This window comes from Erinaceus europaeus, chromosome 8 (genome assembly GCF_950295315.1).
Source record: "Erinaceus europaeus chromosome 8, mEriEur2.1, whole genome shotgun sequence".
In the NCBI taxonomy this organism is placed as follows: Eukaryota; Metazoa; Chordata; class Mammalia; order Eulipotyphla; family Erinaceidae; genus Erinaceus; species Erinaceus europaeus.
In genome coordinates, this window is record NC_080169.1 from 27072557 (window position 1) to 27090938 (window position 18382).

An 18382-nucleotide genomic window follows, 5' to 3' on the forward strand; every position below is an offset into this window, starting at 1 on the left:
GCAACGACGTGGGACCAGACCTGCGCAACTCCCAGATAAGTGAAGACTTTGCCTACCTATGCACTAAGGTCTTCTCTTCTACTTATGAAGAGGTTTGCCAAAGCCTCCACTGTTTCATCATGAGACAGTTACTCTGTCTCTGGAACATTTTGCTCTGAGCCACACTTTGTTTCCCTGACTGGGAACTTTGGTTTCTTATGACTGGGATCATAGAGCTTGGGAGATGCACTGAGATTTCTCCTTGGACTTTCTGGATTCCCTCTCCCATGTTTCCTGAGGAAAAGGACTGCATTTTGCTCCAGGCCACAATTTGGTTCTTTATGACCATGATCGTAGACCTTGGGATATGCATGGGGATTTCCACTGGGACTTTCTGGACTTCTTCTCGCATGTTTCCCATGAGAAGGACTACTCTAATTTGAGGAGTGTTCTCCAGTGCCCTGGCAGTCCCCAAGAATGGAGACACGTGGTTAGTTCTACTCTCCTGATTGGATTCTTTCTTTGATGGGAAGACACTTTTAAAAGTAGATGCCTGAAGCAATCCAGCAGGAACAGTCAGAAGCACCCTAAATGGAATTTTGAGGAGCTTTTTGGACTAGGACGCCCTCCGGGGACTCTTAATGCTACATGGTGAGATCTGTTTCATAAGAGAGTGATTTGAATGACTGAATTTTTGTTTGACATTGACTTAAAAAAAAATGCTAGATGCAGCCATGATTTCTAGAGACATCCAGAAACAATCCAAAAAAATTTTTTTTCCTCCTTTGATTTATTTTTTTACGTCTTGGCATAAATCTGAAACGTTTAATCCTGAAACGGTATGAGTTATGGGCGGGGCAGATAGTGCAATGATTATGTTAATTATTCTCATGCCTGAGGCTTCTACTGTGGTTCTTCTGTTTACCTTTCCACATTTTATTGAGTTTAAACTGTTTAAACAACCTTAAAATCATACTAGAAAGGACTTCCAATTATAACAGAGTTATCAATTATAGTAAACTTCTAATCTGCTACAAGTTTTGTTTGACAAGTAAGTGAATTTCAGCTGTCAAGTCTTCACATGAAAAAGCATCTACTCAAATGAAAATTCCCGGAAATCCATTTGGACCCCTGTTCTCTGACATCGCCCACAAGATGGAATGACTACAACACACCCCCAAAAACCAATGATGTGACCTGGCACGACCTGAAGAAACAGATTCACAGACTCCAAAGATCACTCTCTACAGAAAAGCAGAATTCTGGTGGCCGACATTCCCCATTGAGACAGACATACAGCGTTTCATCCCTTGGCATTTTCTTCTGTGGTCAGCTACTTTGGACTGACACCTCCATCAGACTTACTGGTACACGCTGCTGTGTTTCTCAAAGACTAATTTCAGCCAATTGCTTTGAGACTTTATAGACCATGCCCCCTCGCCTGCAGGCTCTGTTCTCAGAGGCAGAAAACTCCCCCTCCTTATTAGGTTATGCCCACAGAGGCATGAAGCGCCCCAAGAGGCAAGAGATGCCCACAGAGGCAGGAAACGCCCTTTGAGGCAAGAGATGCCCCCAGAGGCATGAAGCGCTCCCAGAGGCAAGAAATGCCCTTTAGCCTGCTAGGCCTTGCCCTTTGAGGCAAGAAACGTTCCCCTTGGCATCACACTGGTTCTTGCTGCTCTCCTATTTTGTTAATCCTTGTCATATGCCAGTTCTTTTGAAAACGCCTGTACGATATAGGTTTCTCTTCACCCCACACTCCTAATACTATGGCCATTAGTTAAAAAGAAAGGGGGAATTGTTGGTATGCATGAGACCCCTTCTGTTTCATTTGGTTTAAATCCCCCCTGCTTAACACTATTCTATTTACATAACCGCTGTTAACAAGCACCACCCTCCCTCCAGGGCATTAGTGGTTCAATGATAGAATTCTCGCCTGCTCCACCCCCTCTCCTTGTCACACCCTGATCCTCTCCTTGTCACACTCTGATTTTCACCAGTCACTTTTCTCTCCACCCTCTCTATGTCACATCCTGTTTCCACCCTACTTGGCAAGTATATATAAAGACAGCATTGTGAGTTTTACGGTACCTTTAGTTTAGCTTAGCTCGGCTTAGATTGTGCTGTGTCCTGCATGAATAAAGAGATACTGCCTACAGCTCAACCATGAGTCCCTGGTCATCTGTTACCCGCCCGTGAAGCCAGCCCGGCGGCGAAAACAACATAGCCCGGTGAAAACAATATATATCCATCCCTATGTTCATAGTAGAATTATTCACAATAGCCAAAACATAGAAGAAACCTAAAAGTCAACAAATGACTGGATAAAGAAGTTATGGAAAATTGGGTCAGCAGTGACGGCTGGATTAAGTGCATAGTAATATGTGCAAGGACCTGGTTTGAGCCCCACTTCACACCTGCAGGGGGGATGCTACACTAGTGTCTCTGTCTACCTTTCTCCCTCTGTACCTTCCCCTCCCTCAATTTCTCTCTGTCCTATCAAATATTAAAATAAAATAAAATAGTAAAAAATGGCCTCCAGGAGCGGTAGATTCATAGAGCCCCAGCGATAATCCTGGATGCATTAAATAAATAAATAAGTAGATAAATAAATTAATTAATTAATAAAGCAGGTGAAAAAGTGAGGAGTGTTCCTGTGTTTGGTGGGTAGATTGGTTGTATTATTTATATGAATAATGAGCGATGGCTTTATAGAGATAAGAACAAGAAGGAAAGGTAACTGCAGTCTAGGGACATGCTGAAAGCACAAGGGAAAACTCTTGCCTCTTTCCTGTACAACGAAGGCAGCAAAGCAACTCAGAGCTGTTGAGTATAAGCTCTCTGAGGGCAGAAAATTGATTTTCTCAGTTCATTGCTCTCAGTCTAGCAGACAGCACTGCTCAGAGAAAACCATCTCCGAATACTGACTGAAAGGGTAAGATGCTCACATCAGTGCACCAGCAAGCAGTCTCTGAGCACCAGAGATCTCAGACTGGAGCACTTAGCACTTAGTATGTGAGGGCTTCTGGGCTCTGTCTTCCAGGAACTTAGAATATAGATTGTATACGTGAGCTGTTCATAGACTTCAGCACTTCAGTGTGGCCACAGACACATCCCTAATCTGGACACACTCATGTGGGCTCCCACGTGCTGGAGCGACCTGGGCTCTCCCCAGCCCACACTCCCCTGTTCCTGCCACTGGGCAGCCTGGCGCTCAACCCGCACCTCCGGGGGGAGCAGGAAGGCGGAGCTCACTCCTCAGGTGTGGCCCGGACATTTCCCCGGCGCGAGCCCAGATTGGGAACCCCAAATCCTGCTCGGGGATTTAGCCAGAGCCGAGTCCCGAGACGTGAGCTACCAGCTTCGGGCGAGTCACGCGGAGAGAAAGCACCAGCCAGCGGCGGCCCGGCCTGAGCTCGGGGTCTGGGGCCTCGCTCTTCCCGCCTTCCCTGGCGCGCCCGCGGCCCGCGGCTCCCGGGGCGGGAACCGAGCAAAGGTCCCAGCCGCACGCACGCCCGCACCCCCCCCCCCCCAAACTTGCCCCCGCCCCGGGCCCGCCCGCCTGGGCTCCCGGGACTCAGGGCACGCGGCTGCGGGACTGCACGGCCGGCCCAGGAGGTGAGTGCGCGGGGCTGGGGAGTGCAGTCGGGGGGCTCCTTTCTCTCCGGGACACCCCTTTTCTCAGTCTTTACGGACGTGAAGCGATCCGCTACTCTGCAGCCGGCCAGCCGGCCTCTCCGGATCCCCACACACACCCCCCCCCCCCCGCTCCCCCAGCACCCCTCACCCCACCAGTGTCCCCATTCCTCTTTCCATCCCCTCGTCTCCCACTTCCTCCCTTGGTTGATGCCAGGGGCAGCCAATCCCATCTGTCCATCCCTCTTCCTTCATACCCCTCCCCACTGTCCTTTGTCTTCCGGTTTCTTCTTTTTGGGTTGCAGAGCTTCCCCGCCTGGGGGTTGGGGGTTGTGGCCTTGCGTGCTGGGAAAGAAAGGCGCGAGGGTTGTGGGAATGTGTGTCTGGTCACCCGTGAGGCTAACAAGACAAGGCCACATCCCCGCCATGCCCTCGCTGGGTGTGACTGCACCGCTGCCCGCCTGCCTTCCTTGGACCTTAATGCAGGAGGGCTTCCCCGCAGCACTGGGGAGGGGAAAGACTGGAGGGAAAGAAGCTCCGAGAAAGGCATTTGTTGTCTTTTTCTTATTTTTTATTTTAAATTACTCATTGAGAGTCTACTTTGCTCAAAGGAGTGAAGAGGATGGTAATATAGAGAGAATATCTTGGTTGGCTGCCCACTGGCAGCTAAGAGAAGGCAGAGCCTGGGTGGCATGAAAGAAGTGCTTGAGAGGCAAGTGAATGAATGGAGAGTAAACTCGTGGTTGTCAAAATTCAAAGCCACTGGAGAGAAGCCCTGACAGTTAGATCTGAGAAGAATGGCCCAAGCTCCCAGCTGCTGTCAGCTCGCCCACCTGCTGCTGTCTGGCCAGGCTCTGTGCTTTTCAGCAGGGCTGCTTTTTGTTCTCCTTGAACCTTCAAGGGAACTGTCTATTTCTTATCACTCTCTCTGCTCTGCCTACCCACTCCACTTCCCCAAAACCTTTATTGCTTCATTCTAGTCTTTTCTTCAAGCTCACACCTGCCTTGTGATTGTCAGTTGCTTTCTTAGTTCATACTGTGATTTTTATTTTAGAAAAAAACGATAGAGTGCCTTATCTTTGATATGTATCACTTTACATAAGAACGAACTCTGGGATGGCTCTGTAAGCACTGGAGTTATAACAGGATGACACCTCTGTTTTAATTTAATAGACTCAAGTTCATTGTGTGATTTGGAAAACCAAAAATAATTCCAAATGTGCTGAAGTTGTTAACTTTGAGCCAAGTACGTACAGCAAGAGTCTTGTTTCCCTAGTGAGGAAACAGTGTTGCCCATAACTGATTTTTCTCTTCCACAACGACTGAAATCTACCCTTTCGAACACAGTGTTTAATTTTACAAAAAGAACCATTTAAAAGCCAAAATTTAAAGAGAGAACTTACTAACGAGTCAGGGTAGGGTGATAAAAAGCTCAGGCTTCTGAGGCAATGGATTTGGGTGTGGTACCTTGTTTGCCTGTGAACTTCAGTGCCCTGCAGCCAGGGACCTCCAGGTCTCCAGTCAAGTGCTTGTTGCAGTAAGAGACCTCACCTCAGAGTAGGCCCTCACTTCTTGGTGTTTTAGTATATGGATATTAGAAAAGATAAGATATTGGCTGGCAAGATAGCTCACTTGAAGTGTGCACTTGCTTTATTAGGGGCACAGCCCAGATGCAAGTTTGGCCTCCATCACACTGAGACAAGCCTCGGTGCTCTGGTGTCTTTTCTCTGCCTTTATCTTTCTGTCTACAAAAGTCAGCCTGGAGAGGTGAAGCCCCAGTGATGATTCCCTTGCCCCTGTTTTTTTTTTTTTTATTTAAAAATAAAACACACACACACACACACACACACAGAGATAAAAAGAGAACAGGATGCATAGGAGTTGGGACTTGAAAGGGAATTTAGAGAACGTTTAAGGAAATGGGACTTTGGTCTTTCTTTCTCTCTCTCTCTTTCTTTCTTTCTTTCTTTCTATCTTTATCTTTCTTCCAGAACACTGCTCAGCTCTGGCTTATGGTGGGACATGGGATTAAACCTGGGACTTAGAAGACTCAGGCATGAGACTCTTTTTGATAACCATTATGCTATCTCTTCAGACCTGGATTTTAATTTCTGTGGGTTGGTATTAGAAAGTGCAGGTAATCTGTGGCTGAGCAGCTTCATGATTTTTGCCTGAAAAGAGGGAAAGCTAGATGGAAGTTAAGACTTTGATTTACCAAGAAGTAGAAGCCATTCATTAACCAGGACTTGGGTTGGGGGCAGTGTTTGTCTGATTTTGTGATCCAGGCTATGTTTTATTATGATGACAGTGTGCTTTGCCAGATGATTATTTATTTTGATGCCAGAGCTTCATATATATAAAGCAGAGATTCCACCAGCTGCTTCCCTTGCCTGCTTTTTGTTGATGTCCTATTCACCAGAACATCAGACCAAAGCCTAGTAACACTAGCCTAGCTAGTAAGTGACAGTTTAGCTACTGGATGTCAGGTTGCTGCTTTGCTTATTTGTTTGTTTTAGAGAGAGACAAACACAGAGAGAGTTTGTTTTGCTAGCCCTAGGGCTTGTTTGTTTGAACTTAAACTTCAACATCTGTAGAATGTAGACAAAAGGGAGTCGGGCTATAGCACAGCGGGTTAAGCGCAGGTGGCGCAAAGCATAAGGATTGGGGCATAAGGATCCCGGTTCGAACCCCGGCTCCCCACCTGCAGGGGAGTCGCTTCACAGGCAGTGAAGCAGGTCTGCAGGTGTCTTTCTCTCCTCCTCTCTGTCTTCCCCTCCTCTCTCCATTTCTCTCTGTCCTATCCAACAATGACAACAACAATAATAACTACAACAATAAAACAACAAGGGCAACAAAAGGGAATAAATAAATAAAATAAATACTTAAAAAAATAAATTAATTTAAAAAAAACTTAAAAAAAAAGAATGTAGACAAAAGTCTCTCCAACTCAGGATTATTACAGAAATTAAAGAAGGAGGTATGTACAGAGAATTGAACCCAAATCCTGGCAAACAGAAGGTACTTACCAGGTATTTGCCCCTCTCTTTATCTAGTGAATTTTTATGTAAAAACTTCTACTATTCAAGGAGAGGCCCAAGTGATAAACCAGGGCTGTTCTTGAACAAGTCCCAAACTGAGTATGAGTAAGAACTGGGTCCTCTTCACCAAAGATTTGATAGTTCTGTCATTCTTGATTGGTCTTAAGAATGGACACTAGTCGACCAGGGAGCTAGCTCAGTCTGTTAGGCACCAACTTGCATGCCTGAGGCCCCAGAGGCAATAATCCCTAGCACAACCTTTATCATAGCTGAGCAGTGCTTTAGTCCTTCTCTTTCATTCATACTCTCTCAAAAATAAGTTAGTAAATCTTAAAATAAGAAAAAACAAAACAGAAACAGACACTAGTAATTATATTTATTTATTTATTTATTTATTTTTGCCTCCAGGGTTATCCCTGGGGCTCAGTGCCAGCACTACGAATCCACTGCTCCTGGCAGCCACTTTTTGCATTTTTGTTGTTGTTGTGTAGGACAGAGAGAAATAGAGAGAGGAGGAGAAGACAGAGAGGGGAAGAGAAAGACATCTGCAGACCTGCTTCACTGCTTGTGAGGCAACCCTCCCCCCAGGTGGGGAGCCAGCCTTAGGCTCTAACCGTTTTCCTTAGGCAGGTCCTTATGCTTTGTGCCATGTATGCTTAACCAGTTGCGCCACCTCCCGGCCCCTATAGTATCTTCTCATTGCAATTATTGCCTTGCTGTTTATTTTAGGATTCATTATTCTCAGTACCCAGTGATCTCTGTTGACCATGTGCTTTTTGATTTTTTTTTCCCCATTCCCTCCATTGGAAACTAAAGTAGTTCTCCCAAAGTCACAGATAGGGGTTGACAATTATTTCTCTAACTATCTGTCAATCTATGTACATACATACTTTTGCCCATTTTTCCCTATGGTCCTACCTTCTCTTCCTTTCTTCACACCGATACTTATTACTACTTCTGAATCTTTCCCTTCTTCCTTTTTCTCTCTCTGGATCCTCATGGAATTGGGTTTCAGAGACCTCTAGTCATCTTCCTTTAACATCTCCCTCTCCGGGAGTATGGAACAAAATTATTTTGAGGGTGCAGAATTTGGAAGTTCTGGCTTTTGTAATGTTGCTTCTCTGCTGTACATGGGCACTGGCAGGTCGATCCATACCCCCAGAATGTTTCTTCTATCTTTCCCTAGTGAGGTAGGGCTTTGGAGATGTGAGATTCTGGGGTACATTGGTGAATTCAGGTTGTCTGCCCATGGAAGTCAGGATAGATTCTTAGTAGCAGCTGCAACTTGGTGTTTGTAACTAAAGACTTCCTGAAGAAACCTTTTTGACTTTGTATTTTACCTTCCTGGTCTCTCTCTCTCTCTCTCTCTCTCTCTCTCTCTCTCACACACATCTCTTGTCCAGAAGTCCAATTCAATTTTGTATATCTTTACCATACCCACTCTGGCTCTCTGAGTGCTAATCTGTTTTGAGCTGAGAAACCTCACAACAGGCAAGTAGAGACTACTAATAGAATTCTTCTACTTTTTTTTTTTTAAGATTTTATTATTTGCCAACAAGTGAGGGAGAGAGTCAGAGATAGACAGATAGATAGAAAGAATGAATGAACCAGGATTGTTTTCACAGGGAGACAGTCACATATCTCCCTGAGATAGGTGTTAGTACACTTAGCCCCTCACCAAACCTTTATCCTCCTCCACCTTATTCTGTTTTTTAATGCAAGACTGATTTGTCTTTCTCAGAAACCTTACTGAATAGAAATTAATGAGCTTCTGTACAGTAGTCCTAATAAAAAATGATAAATATAAAAATAGACTTAGGAGGTGACTTGTTTCCTAGGTCGCATGTCTTAATCTGTGTCAGGTCTTAGGTTCATCCCTGGCACCATATGGGAATACCATAGAAAGCACCAGGAGAAGTTCCATGGATTATGGAACAGTGCTTTGCTCTGTCTCCCCCTACCCTCCTGCCCTTGTATAGAATAATAATAGGGCTGGAAAGTAGCTCAGTGGTATCACAAATTTTCAAGACCTGGGTTAATTCACTGCCACTGCATTAAAGAGTAGATAGATAGGTAGATAGATAGACAGATAGATAGATCTGGGGAAGCTTAATTTGTTAGAGCACACTACTTGCTACTACATGCTGGATGCACCAGAGACTAGGCATTTTTAATTCTCAGGATTACCTTGTGCTAGAGCTAAGTTGTGTTCTGATCTCTGTCTTCTCACATTCTCTCTCTCATATTAAATAGTGAAAAAAAATGTTCAAAAAGAGAGACATGCTTATACCAATGATAAACTGAGGCAGATCCTACTGGGACTCTTCTTTTTTTTTAATTTTTGTGTATTTATTTACAAGATAGAGACAGAAAGAAATTGAGGAGGGAGGGGGAGCTAGGAAAAAAACAGACACCTGCAACACTACTTCTCCACTAGTGAAGCTCTTGCCCTGAAGGTGAGGAGCAAGGACTTGAACCCCAATCCTCACTCACTGTAATGTGTGCACTTAACTTGCACTTAACTACCACCTGCCCCCCGCCCCGGACTCTTCTTGTATAAGAGGGATAGACTCATATTCTAGAGCCTTGACCAGAGTAGGACTCAATTCCAGAGTCTGACAGGCAGTTCTAGGTCTGTCAAGAAAGTGGTTAGGAGCATCTCAACACAGAACTGTGTTTTTCAGTCCACGACAGCCCACTTATCTTCTGAGGAAAATCTTGCCTTGCAAAAGATTTTCTTCTTCATCCCTCTCCCAACCACTGAAAACTCTCAACTTTTACACTTGCTTTTCCTCTGTTAGGATACTTCCACTTACTTCTACTTAGCCTACAGCATGCATCCTGGATAAGGCCTATCTCAGGGCAACCTATATGACCCTTTATCTCTTTCTCTGGTTGGGTTTACTTAATTTTTGAAACATTTATTTCTTTATTTAGAGAGACCAAAGCACCACTTTAGGGGATCAGACCCTGGATCTCAGGCATAGACGTTCTTTTTTTTTTTTTTTTTTTTTTAAATCGAGAGGAAGGGGGAGATACAGAGGGTGGGAAAGAGAGAAACCTGCAGCCCTGCTTCACCACTAGAGAAGCTTCCTCCCAGCAGGTGGTGACCAGGGGCTTGAACCTGGGCTTTAGCTCATTGTAATATGTTCACTTAGCCAGTTGTGCCATCAGCTGGCCCCTGCATACAAGTTCTGTACTCCACCCATGGAGACACCTCCCCAGCTGTTCTTAAATTTAAATGTCTTTTTCTTTGCTCATTTATTACAATAATCTGTGTCAAATTCTAGTGTAGAGCTTAACTTTTGTTTATTTAAATGTTTGTGCTCTAGCAAAAAAGAAAGAAAGAAAGCTGTATATATATACAATGGAATACTGCTCAGCCATGGTTTATGGTGGTGCTGGGCATTGAACCTGAGACTTGGAAGCCTTAAGCATGAAAGTCTGTTTGCATAACCATTATGCTGTCTACGCCCGCCCCATTTATCTTTCTAAATATCTTTCCATCTACAGTTGTACACATACTTTCTGATTATTATTATTTGCCTCCAGGGTTATTGCTGGGGCTCAGTGCCAGCACTATGTTCTTGGCTGCCATTTTCCCCACTTTCTTGCATAGAACAGTGAGAAATTGAGAGAGGAGGGGAAAATAGAGGAGAGAGAAAGACACCTGCAGATCTACTTCACTGCTTGTGAACTGTCCCCCCTGCAAGTGGGGATCTGGGGGCTTGAACCAGAATCCTTTCCAGGCCCTCCTGTACAAATATTTTCATTGTTTTCTAGTATTTTCATGGCTTCATTTTGGTCAACAATCTTGTAATTTAGAATTTTATTTTTATATGGCATAAAGAACTAATTTAATTTTTCCAGATTAGTCATTTGTTCTAACACCATTTAATGAATGAGTCTATACTTTTTTCATTAAATACAGTACTTTTAGATCTTTCAGTGTGTCTTTTTTTTTTTTTTTGCCTCCAGGGTTATTTCTGGGCTCAGTGCCTTTTCTGTGAATCCACTGCTCCTGGAGGCTATTTTTTTCCCTTTTGTTGCCCTTGTTGTAGTTAATGTTATTATTGCTGTTGGATAGGACAGAGAGAAATGGAAGAGGGGAAGATAGAGAAGGGGGGAGAAATATAGACACTGCAGAACTGCGTCACCGCCTGTGAAGTGACCCCCCCCCCTGCAGCGGGGGAGCCAGGGGCTCCAGCTGGGGTCCTTGCGCTTCATGCCATGTGCGCTTAACCTGTTGTGCTACCGTCCAGCCCTGGCCAGTGTACCGCCCCCCCTTCTAATTGTGAAATATAAGTGGGCCTTCTTCTTTGGGCTAGGAACTATAGCTATTTATTTTCTGTTTACAAATGGGAAAATCAAAGTGTACAGGGGGAGAGAAAGATAGATACCTGCAGACCTATTTCACCATTTCACCGCTCTTGCAGGTGAGGAGCCAGGGGCTCAAACCCAGATCCTTATACTGGCCCTTGCGCTTAACCAGCTGCACTAGCCCCTGGCCCTTGGGGCTGTTTATTTCTAAGCATAACTTAGCCTACCCTGACCTGACTAGCACACTTACTCTTTTTATCTGTTTTAGTATTTTCACTTAAGGATTTTTTGTTTGCTGAAGAGTTAGAGTCTTCTCTAGGGAGAAAATATTCTTTTATAGGTACTGATGGCTAGGGAAATAGAAGGTAATATTAGTAAAAAGTCATAAAATAACAATTTATTTAATATTGGTGTAATTTTTTTCAGGTAATTTGACACTTTCAAAATGTTTGCCAAAGCAACAAAGAATTTTCTTAAAGAAGTAGATGCAGGCGGCAACTTGATTCCAGTCTTGAACTTGAATGACTCTGATAAGTTACAGCTTCTTAGTTTGGTCACCAAGAAAAAGAGATTCTGGTGTTGGCAGAAACCCAAGTACCAGTTTTTGTCTGTCACCCTTGGAGACATACTCCTCAAAGACCAGTTTTTGAGTCCAGGTAAGTTTCTTTGAGTATATCCTATAACCAGTCCCGTCATAGAAGATGACTCTTTTAGATATAATGTTTTGAATGATTATAAGGTGATACCCATAATGAAGTCTTCCATTACTTTTCTTACTTTTTAAAGAGAATGTTCTATTTAAAAATAATCTGAATTGGATGGAGCTTGAAGGAATTATGTTGAGATAAGCCACAAAGAGAAAGATGAATATGGGATGATCTCACTAATGGACAGAAGTGAAAACCAGGATCAGAAGGGAAAACATAAAGTAGAACTTGGACTAGATTTGGAGAATTGCACCAAAGTAAAGGACTCTGGGGCAGGGGGGTAGTGTTCAGGTCCTGGAACATGATGGTGGAGGAGGATTTAGGTGGGGGTGGTGGTGGCTAGAGTCTTATGCAGAAAACTAAGAAATGTTACACAAGTACCAACAGTGGTCTGGGAGGTGGTGCAGTGGATAAAGCATTGGATTCTCAAGCATGAGGTCCCAAGTTCAATCCCCTGGCAGCACATGTACCAGAGTAATGTCAGGTTCTTTCTCCCTCCAGTCTTTCTCATTAATAAATAAATAAATAAATTCTTAAAAAAAAAAAAGTACCATCTACTGTATTTTACTAGTAACTGTAAGCCATTCATCTCAATAAAGAAAAAATCTGCATACAATCTGGCAGGCCTGTAAAAAATATGGTAGTTTTGGGGAGGTGATTGTAAGGCAAGCCTACTTCAGATGTTGTGGCTACTCAATATTAAAGAGATGGGTGTAACATCCAAACTTTGGCTCGGTGTTAAGACTGACTATGCCTCCTATCTGTCAGGAGGGTGTGAAAACTTTTGTTGCTAGTGAAGCTGCCAAGGGAGAACAGAACAGAACCCCAAACTGGGTCCAAAAACAGCCAGATAGAAGGGAGGATAAGGAGATGGATTTAATTTTGTTTTCCTAGCATGTGGGGCTAGAGTGAGAGTTCTGAATATTGCCTGGGACTTGCAAGACTTGAACTTTCTGCCAGAGCCATTGGAGCATCTGTGCTTTCTCACTAGTTTGCCCACCATATGTAACAGAACGTGAAGAAAAAATGGTAGGCTTGAGAGCTCTACAGTCCAACATCACAAATGATATTTGTGTATATGGTATTTATTATTATGGTATTTGTAATACATGGTATGTGAGGAAAAATAAATTTAAAAATGTAGTATACAATACATGAGGAAAAATAAATTTAACAAATCCACCATCAATTATTAGTTCTCTTATTAGCCAAATATTTTAATTTTAAGAAAAAATTATGATTAATAGTAGGTTAAAAGATTATAAGATTATAGTGTATAGTTCCACACCACTCCCACCACCAAATTTCTTTTTTTTTTGTATTTCTGCATTTTAAAAAATATTTATTTATTTACCCTTTTGTTGCCCTTGTTGTTTTTTATTGTTGTAGTTATTATTGTTGTTGTTATTGATGTAGTCGTTGTTGGATAGGACAGAGAAAAATGGAGAGAGGAGGGGAAGACAGAGAGGGGGAGAGAAAGACAGACACCTGCAGACCTGCTTCACCACCTGTGAAGTGACTCCCCTGCAGGTGGGGAGCCGGGGGCTAGAACCGGGGTCCTTACACTGATCCTTGCGCTTGGTGCCACATGTGCTTAACCGTTAAGCTTAAGCTACTGCCTGACTCCCCCCACCACCAAATTTCTATATCCCCACTCTCCCCCATGCCAAAGATAACCACCATAGTTTATGCAAGTCTTACAGATTGCTTGCTTCTATTTTTTCCCCAAGTTCATGTGTATCAGATCTCTAGATTCAGCTGTTAATCATTGAGTGAGACTGTCTAGTAGTTGTCTTTCATCTCTTATTTTGCTAAGCATAGTCACCTCCAGTTCCACTCGTCTTGCTCCACAATGTCATCTTTTTAAATTACAGAGTAGTATTCATAGAATATATACCCCATAACTTCTTTAGCCAGTCATCCATTGATGGGCATTGAGTCACATGATACTCATACTTCTCTTTTTTGTGTTTAATTTTTCATGTATACACCCTACTTCTTTGGTGCTTACTAAAACAGGTTGCAATGAACTTTTTTTTTTTTTCATATGGCACTGGGAATAAATTTAGGGATCCACCTATACGTGGTTTGCCAAGTGACCTCCCAGGATGAATTTTCTTTGGTCTTTGACAGAGGATGAGAGAAGAAGGAAGAAAGAAAATGTAGGGATGAGAGAAAGGGAGAGAGACAGAGACAGAGAGAGGACACATTACACAGAATTCCTCTATTTTTCCATGGAGTGAGCTTAACCTATGGTGTCCATGATGAGCTCACAAGTGGTACTGGAGCTTGAACAGCAGGCTATATTCTCTATTGGATGAACTGTCTCCTAGACCCCTAGTTGTTTTTTTCTTTTAGAACAAGGGAGTGAGAGTGGGGAAGAGATAGATAGATAGATAGATAGATAGATAGATAGATAGATTTTTCTTTTAGAACAAGGGAGTGAGAGTGGGGAAGAGATAGATAAATAGATAGATAGATAGATAGATAGATAGACAAACAAACAGACAGATAGATAGGAGAGACACTACCATACTCATTACCCAAGGAGCTGCCCCAGCACCATCCAAAGATACTCTTAGGTGGTGCTAGAGCTCGAACCCAGTGGCTCATATACAGAAAGGCATTCACTCGAGCAGGTAAGCTGTCTCCTGGTACCTGAAGTTTTCTTGTTGGATTATTATTGTTGTGGTTTTAAAGTGGTTTCTTTTTTTTTTCTTTTTATTATTTATTTATTTATTTTCCTTTTTGTTGCCCTTGTTTTTTTTTTTATTGTTGTTGTAGTTATTGTTGTTGATGTCATCATTGTTAGATAGGACAGAGAGAAATGGAGAGAGGAGGGGAAGACAGAGAGGGGGAGAGAAAGATAGACACCTGCAGACCTGCTTCACCACTTGTGAAGTGACTCCCCTGCAGATGGGGAGCCAGGGGCTCAAATCTTAAGTGGTTTCTTAAGCATAGGTACCTAGAGATAGAATGACTGAACTAGAGACTGGGAAAAGATAAATCATTAAGTTGACAAATAATCTCCAAACTTTGTTTCAGTCCAGAATCCTAGCCAGTGCTTTCTTTAATTGGTCTCATTATCTGAGCAAATCAATGGGCAAATAAACAGATATTCATTTTATGTCATTCCCCTGGCCCCAGCTCTAGATTTATTCTTTCTGGTAGAACTCCTGTTCGGTGGTAAATGACTAAATATGAACACATGTGAAAAAGGAAAAATTCACAAAAATATCATGGACCGCTGAGTAATTAGGATTTCACTGCTGGGTACCTCTGTTATGTTCCAGAGATCACAAAGACTTGAAGTAGATTGGTGAGGCCAGTTGTAGTCACTGCCGATGAAGAGTAGTCAGTGCAATATGCTAAGTGTCTGCAACCAGAGCCTAGTTTTCTGTTCCCCTGGCATCACAACTGTGTTATGAGGCGCCTTTAGTGTGTCTATTGATAGATTTCAGGATGCTACTCTTTTGCTATTGTTTTGACACTCACTTGAGTATCTGAATAGCCCAGGGTTATGAAAGTTGGTGGGTGGTGACATGATTATTGGCAGTTTGAACAATGGTCTATTGGCTTCTCCACTTCTTCCCTGCCATCATCATCAGCTTATTATTTGATGCACAAGTGCTCACAGATGATATCCTTTTGAGGGTGTGTTTGGAGGAACTTTTTTGGAATTCACAGTCTTGATTATCTTCTTCTGCTGTGGGATTCAGTTTTGGGAACAGAGTTTTCAGGCATGTTAATAAAGCTGACTGTGCTCAGCACTGTGTCCTGAAGGTAGAATTTCAGTAGAATCCAGGGCTGTCTGGCTTAGTAGAAAATTATTGGGAGCTGGGTGGGAGTGCTCCCAGTTGAGCACATATGGCACTAAGCGCAAGGATCCTGATTTGAACCCTCAGTTCCCCACCTGCAGCCACCAGGAGCAGTGGATTCATAGTGTGGCCCTGAGCCTCAGCGATAACGCTTGAGGCAAAAAAAAAAAGAAAAAAAAAAGAAAAAGAATGAAAATTATGTAGCTCTGAACTAAACCCAGAGGGTAAAGTGAATACTTGCTGTATGTCAGACTCTGTATTAGGTGCTTTACATGATCAATTTGTAACCAGATCCATCAGATTGATGGTACTAAGGATTTTCAAATCATACATGATATACCTGAAGTTCATTGACAGGAACATTACCCAAGCCATCCAAGTAGTAATATTAGAATAGTGACAAAATCCTGCTTCCCACTGTATTCCTCAAAATGTTTGAATTTGAATTTAGCAAGATGTTAATAGGAAAAGACTTTGAATTTGGGCCACTCTCACAGCCTCTGTATTTTTTTTAAATTTTTTTTTTAATTTAGTCCCTTTTGTTGTCCTTGTTTTTACTGTTGTAGATACTGTTGTCGTTGTTGTTGGACAGAGAGAAATGGAGAGAAGAGGGGAAGACAGAGAGGGGGAGAGAAAGACAGATACCTGCAGACCTGCTTCACCACCTGTGAAGCGACTCCCGTGCAGGTGGGGAGCCAGGGACTCAAACAGGATCCTTAAGCCGGTCCTTGCGCCTTGCTCCACATGTGCTTAACCTGCTGCGCTAGCGCCCGACTCCCACAGCCTCTGTATTTTTTTTTTATTTAAGAAAGTATTAATTAACAAAACCATAGGGTAGGAGGGGTACAATTCCACAATTCCCACCACCCATTCTCCATATCCCACCCCCTCCCCTGATAGCTTTCCTATTCTCTGTCCCTCTGGGAGCATGGACCCAGGGTTGTTGTGGGTTGCAGAAGGTAGAAGGTCTGGCTTCTGTAATTGCTTTCCCGCTGAACATGGGCGTTGACTGTTCGGTCTATACTCCCAGTCTGCCTCTCTCTTTCCCTAGTAGGGTGGGGAAGCGGAGCTCCAGGACACATTGGTGGGGTCTTCAGTCCAGGGAATCCTGGCCGGCATCCTGATGACATCTGGAACCTGGTGACTGAAAAGAGAGTTAACATATGAAGCCAAACAAGTTGTTGAGCAATCATGGACCCAAAGCTTGGAATAGTGGAGAGGAAGTGTTAGAGGGATACTCACTGCAAACTCTAGTGTACTTCTGCTTTCAGGTATATATTTTGCAGTAGTTTATGGATACGTGTGAACATATGCTCTCTCTCACAGAAACTGGTGTATATCTAGGTTATGGGACTTTGTTAGAAAGTGAACCACCTGAGATGGAATTAGAGTATACTATAAAAGGAAAGGTCTCACCCAAGTAATGAAGCTGAAGGGTTGTCATTCCACACGTGTAGTCTCTGGACACAGTCTGAAGTGAAGCATGTTGAGGTGGCAATCGTTGTGTTGGTTAGGTTGTGATCAGCAGATGCAATATTATTTGATATGGATTGGGAGAGGCATACGGGAAAGTGGGCCCTATCCAATGGTTCCAGGACTGGAGGAAGTAGAGGCTCTATAGTGGAGATGTGAGGTTCCTGCTGTCTTAGGGTTCAAAAAGACAATTGGTAGTTAATGTTATCATCACATTATTTGGTAATTGGGTTAACTTTGAAAGGTCCTTTTGTTAGGGTTTGCTGTATAGTACCCAGTATCTTGTATATAGCTGTGCTATTGGTTGCTTCTGATCTACTTGGTCTAGGCTTTTGAGAGAGTCTGCATATCAATTACACTGCATATATTGAGAAAAGATTCAGTTTGTGTTTTGAAAAACTTTGAGACATACAATTAATTTTCCCCCTCTTGTATTAACTAGCTAGTGATGTTTATGAGTACATTTTACTAGGAGTGTACATAAACACCATTCCCACCACCAAAAGACCCATCCCTCCCACCCACTCCCACCCCCCACTGGCCCAGGAAGCTGCATGTCTACCCCTCACCTCAAGGTTATTACTTTGGTGCCCTACTTACAATTTGGTCAGGTCCTGCTTTTAGTTTCCCTTTCAGATCTTCTTACTCAACTTCTGTTGATGAGTGGGGATCATCCCATACTCATCTTTATCTTTCTGACTTAGCTCACTTAACATAATACCTTCTAGCTCCGTCCAAGATGGGTCAGAGAAGGTGGGTTCATTGTTCTTGATAGCTGCATAGTATTCCATTGTGTATATATACCACAGCTTTCTCAGCCACTCATCTGTTGTTGGGCACCTGGGTTGCTTCCAGGTTTTAGCTATTATGAATTGTGCTGCTATGAACATAGGAGTACACACCCCTCTTTGTTTGGGTGTTATGGAGTCCTTGGGGTATAAGCCCAGGAGAGGAATTACTGGATCATATGGAAGGTCCATGTCTAGCCTTCTGAGAGTTTTCCAGACTGCTCTCCACAGAGGCTGTACCAATTTACATTCCCACCAGCAATGCAAAAGGGTTCCTCTGTCCCCACAGCCTCTCCATCATTTGTTGCTGCTGTCCTTTTTGATGTATGCCATTCTTACAGGAGTGAGGTGGTATCTGAGTGTTGTCTTAATTTGCATTTCTCTGACAATCAGTGACCTAGAGCAGTTTTTCATATGTTTGTTAGCCTTTTGGATCTCCTCTGTAGTGAATGTTTTGTTCATATCCTCTGCCCATTTTTGGATGGGGTCATTTGCTTTTTTGGTGCTAAGTTTGCTGAGCTCTTTATATATTTTGGTGATTAGTTTCTTGTCTGATGAATGGCGTGTGAAGATCTTCTCCCATTCTGTGAGGGGTCTCTTTGTTTGTTTAATAGTTTCTTTGG

At 43.1% G+C, this 18382-nt stretch overlaps 1 protein-coding gene across 1 annotated transcript in view; it reads left to right on the forward strand.

Annotated features, from left to right (window-relative positions):
• The first annotated feature begins 3069 nt into the window (after nucleotides 1-3069).
• GSDME (gasdermin E) overlaps nucleotides 3070-18382 on the forward strand; it is a 78949-nt gene continuing 63636 nt past the window's right edge. Inside the window, exons 1-2 of the mRNA XM_060196073.1 lie at nucleotides 3070-3597; nucleotides 11400-11629. Of these exons, the coding sequence (XP_060052056.1) occupies nucleotides 11419-11629 (211 nt within the window). The 5' untranslated portion in view covers nucleotides 3070-3597; nucleotides 11400-11418. The remainder of the gene's footprint in view (nucleotides 3598-11399; nucleotides 11630-18382) is intronic.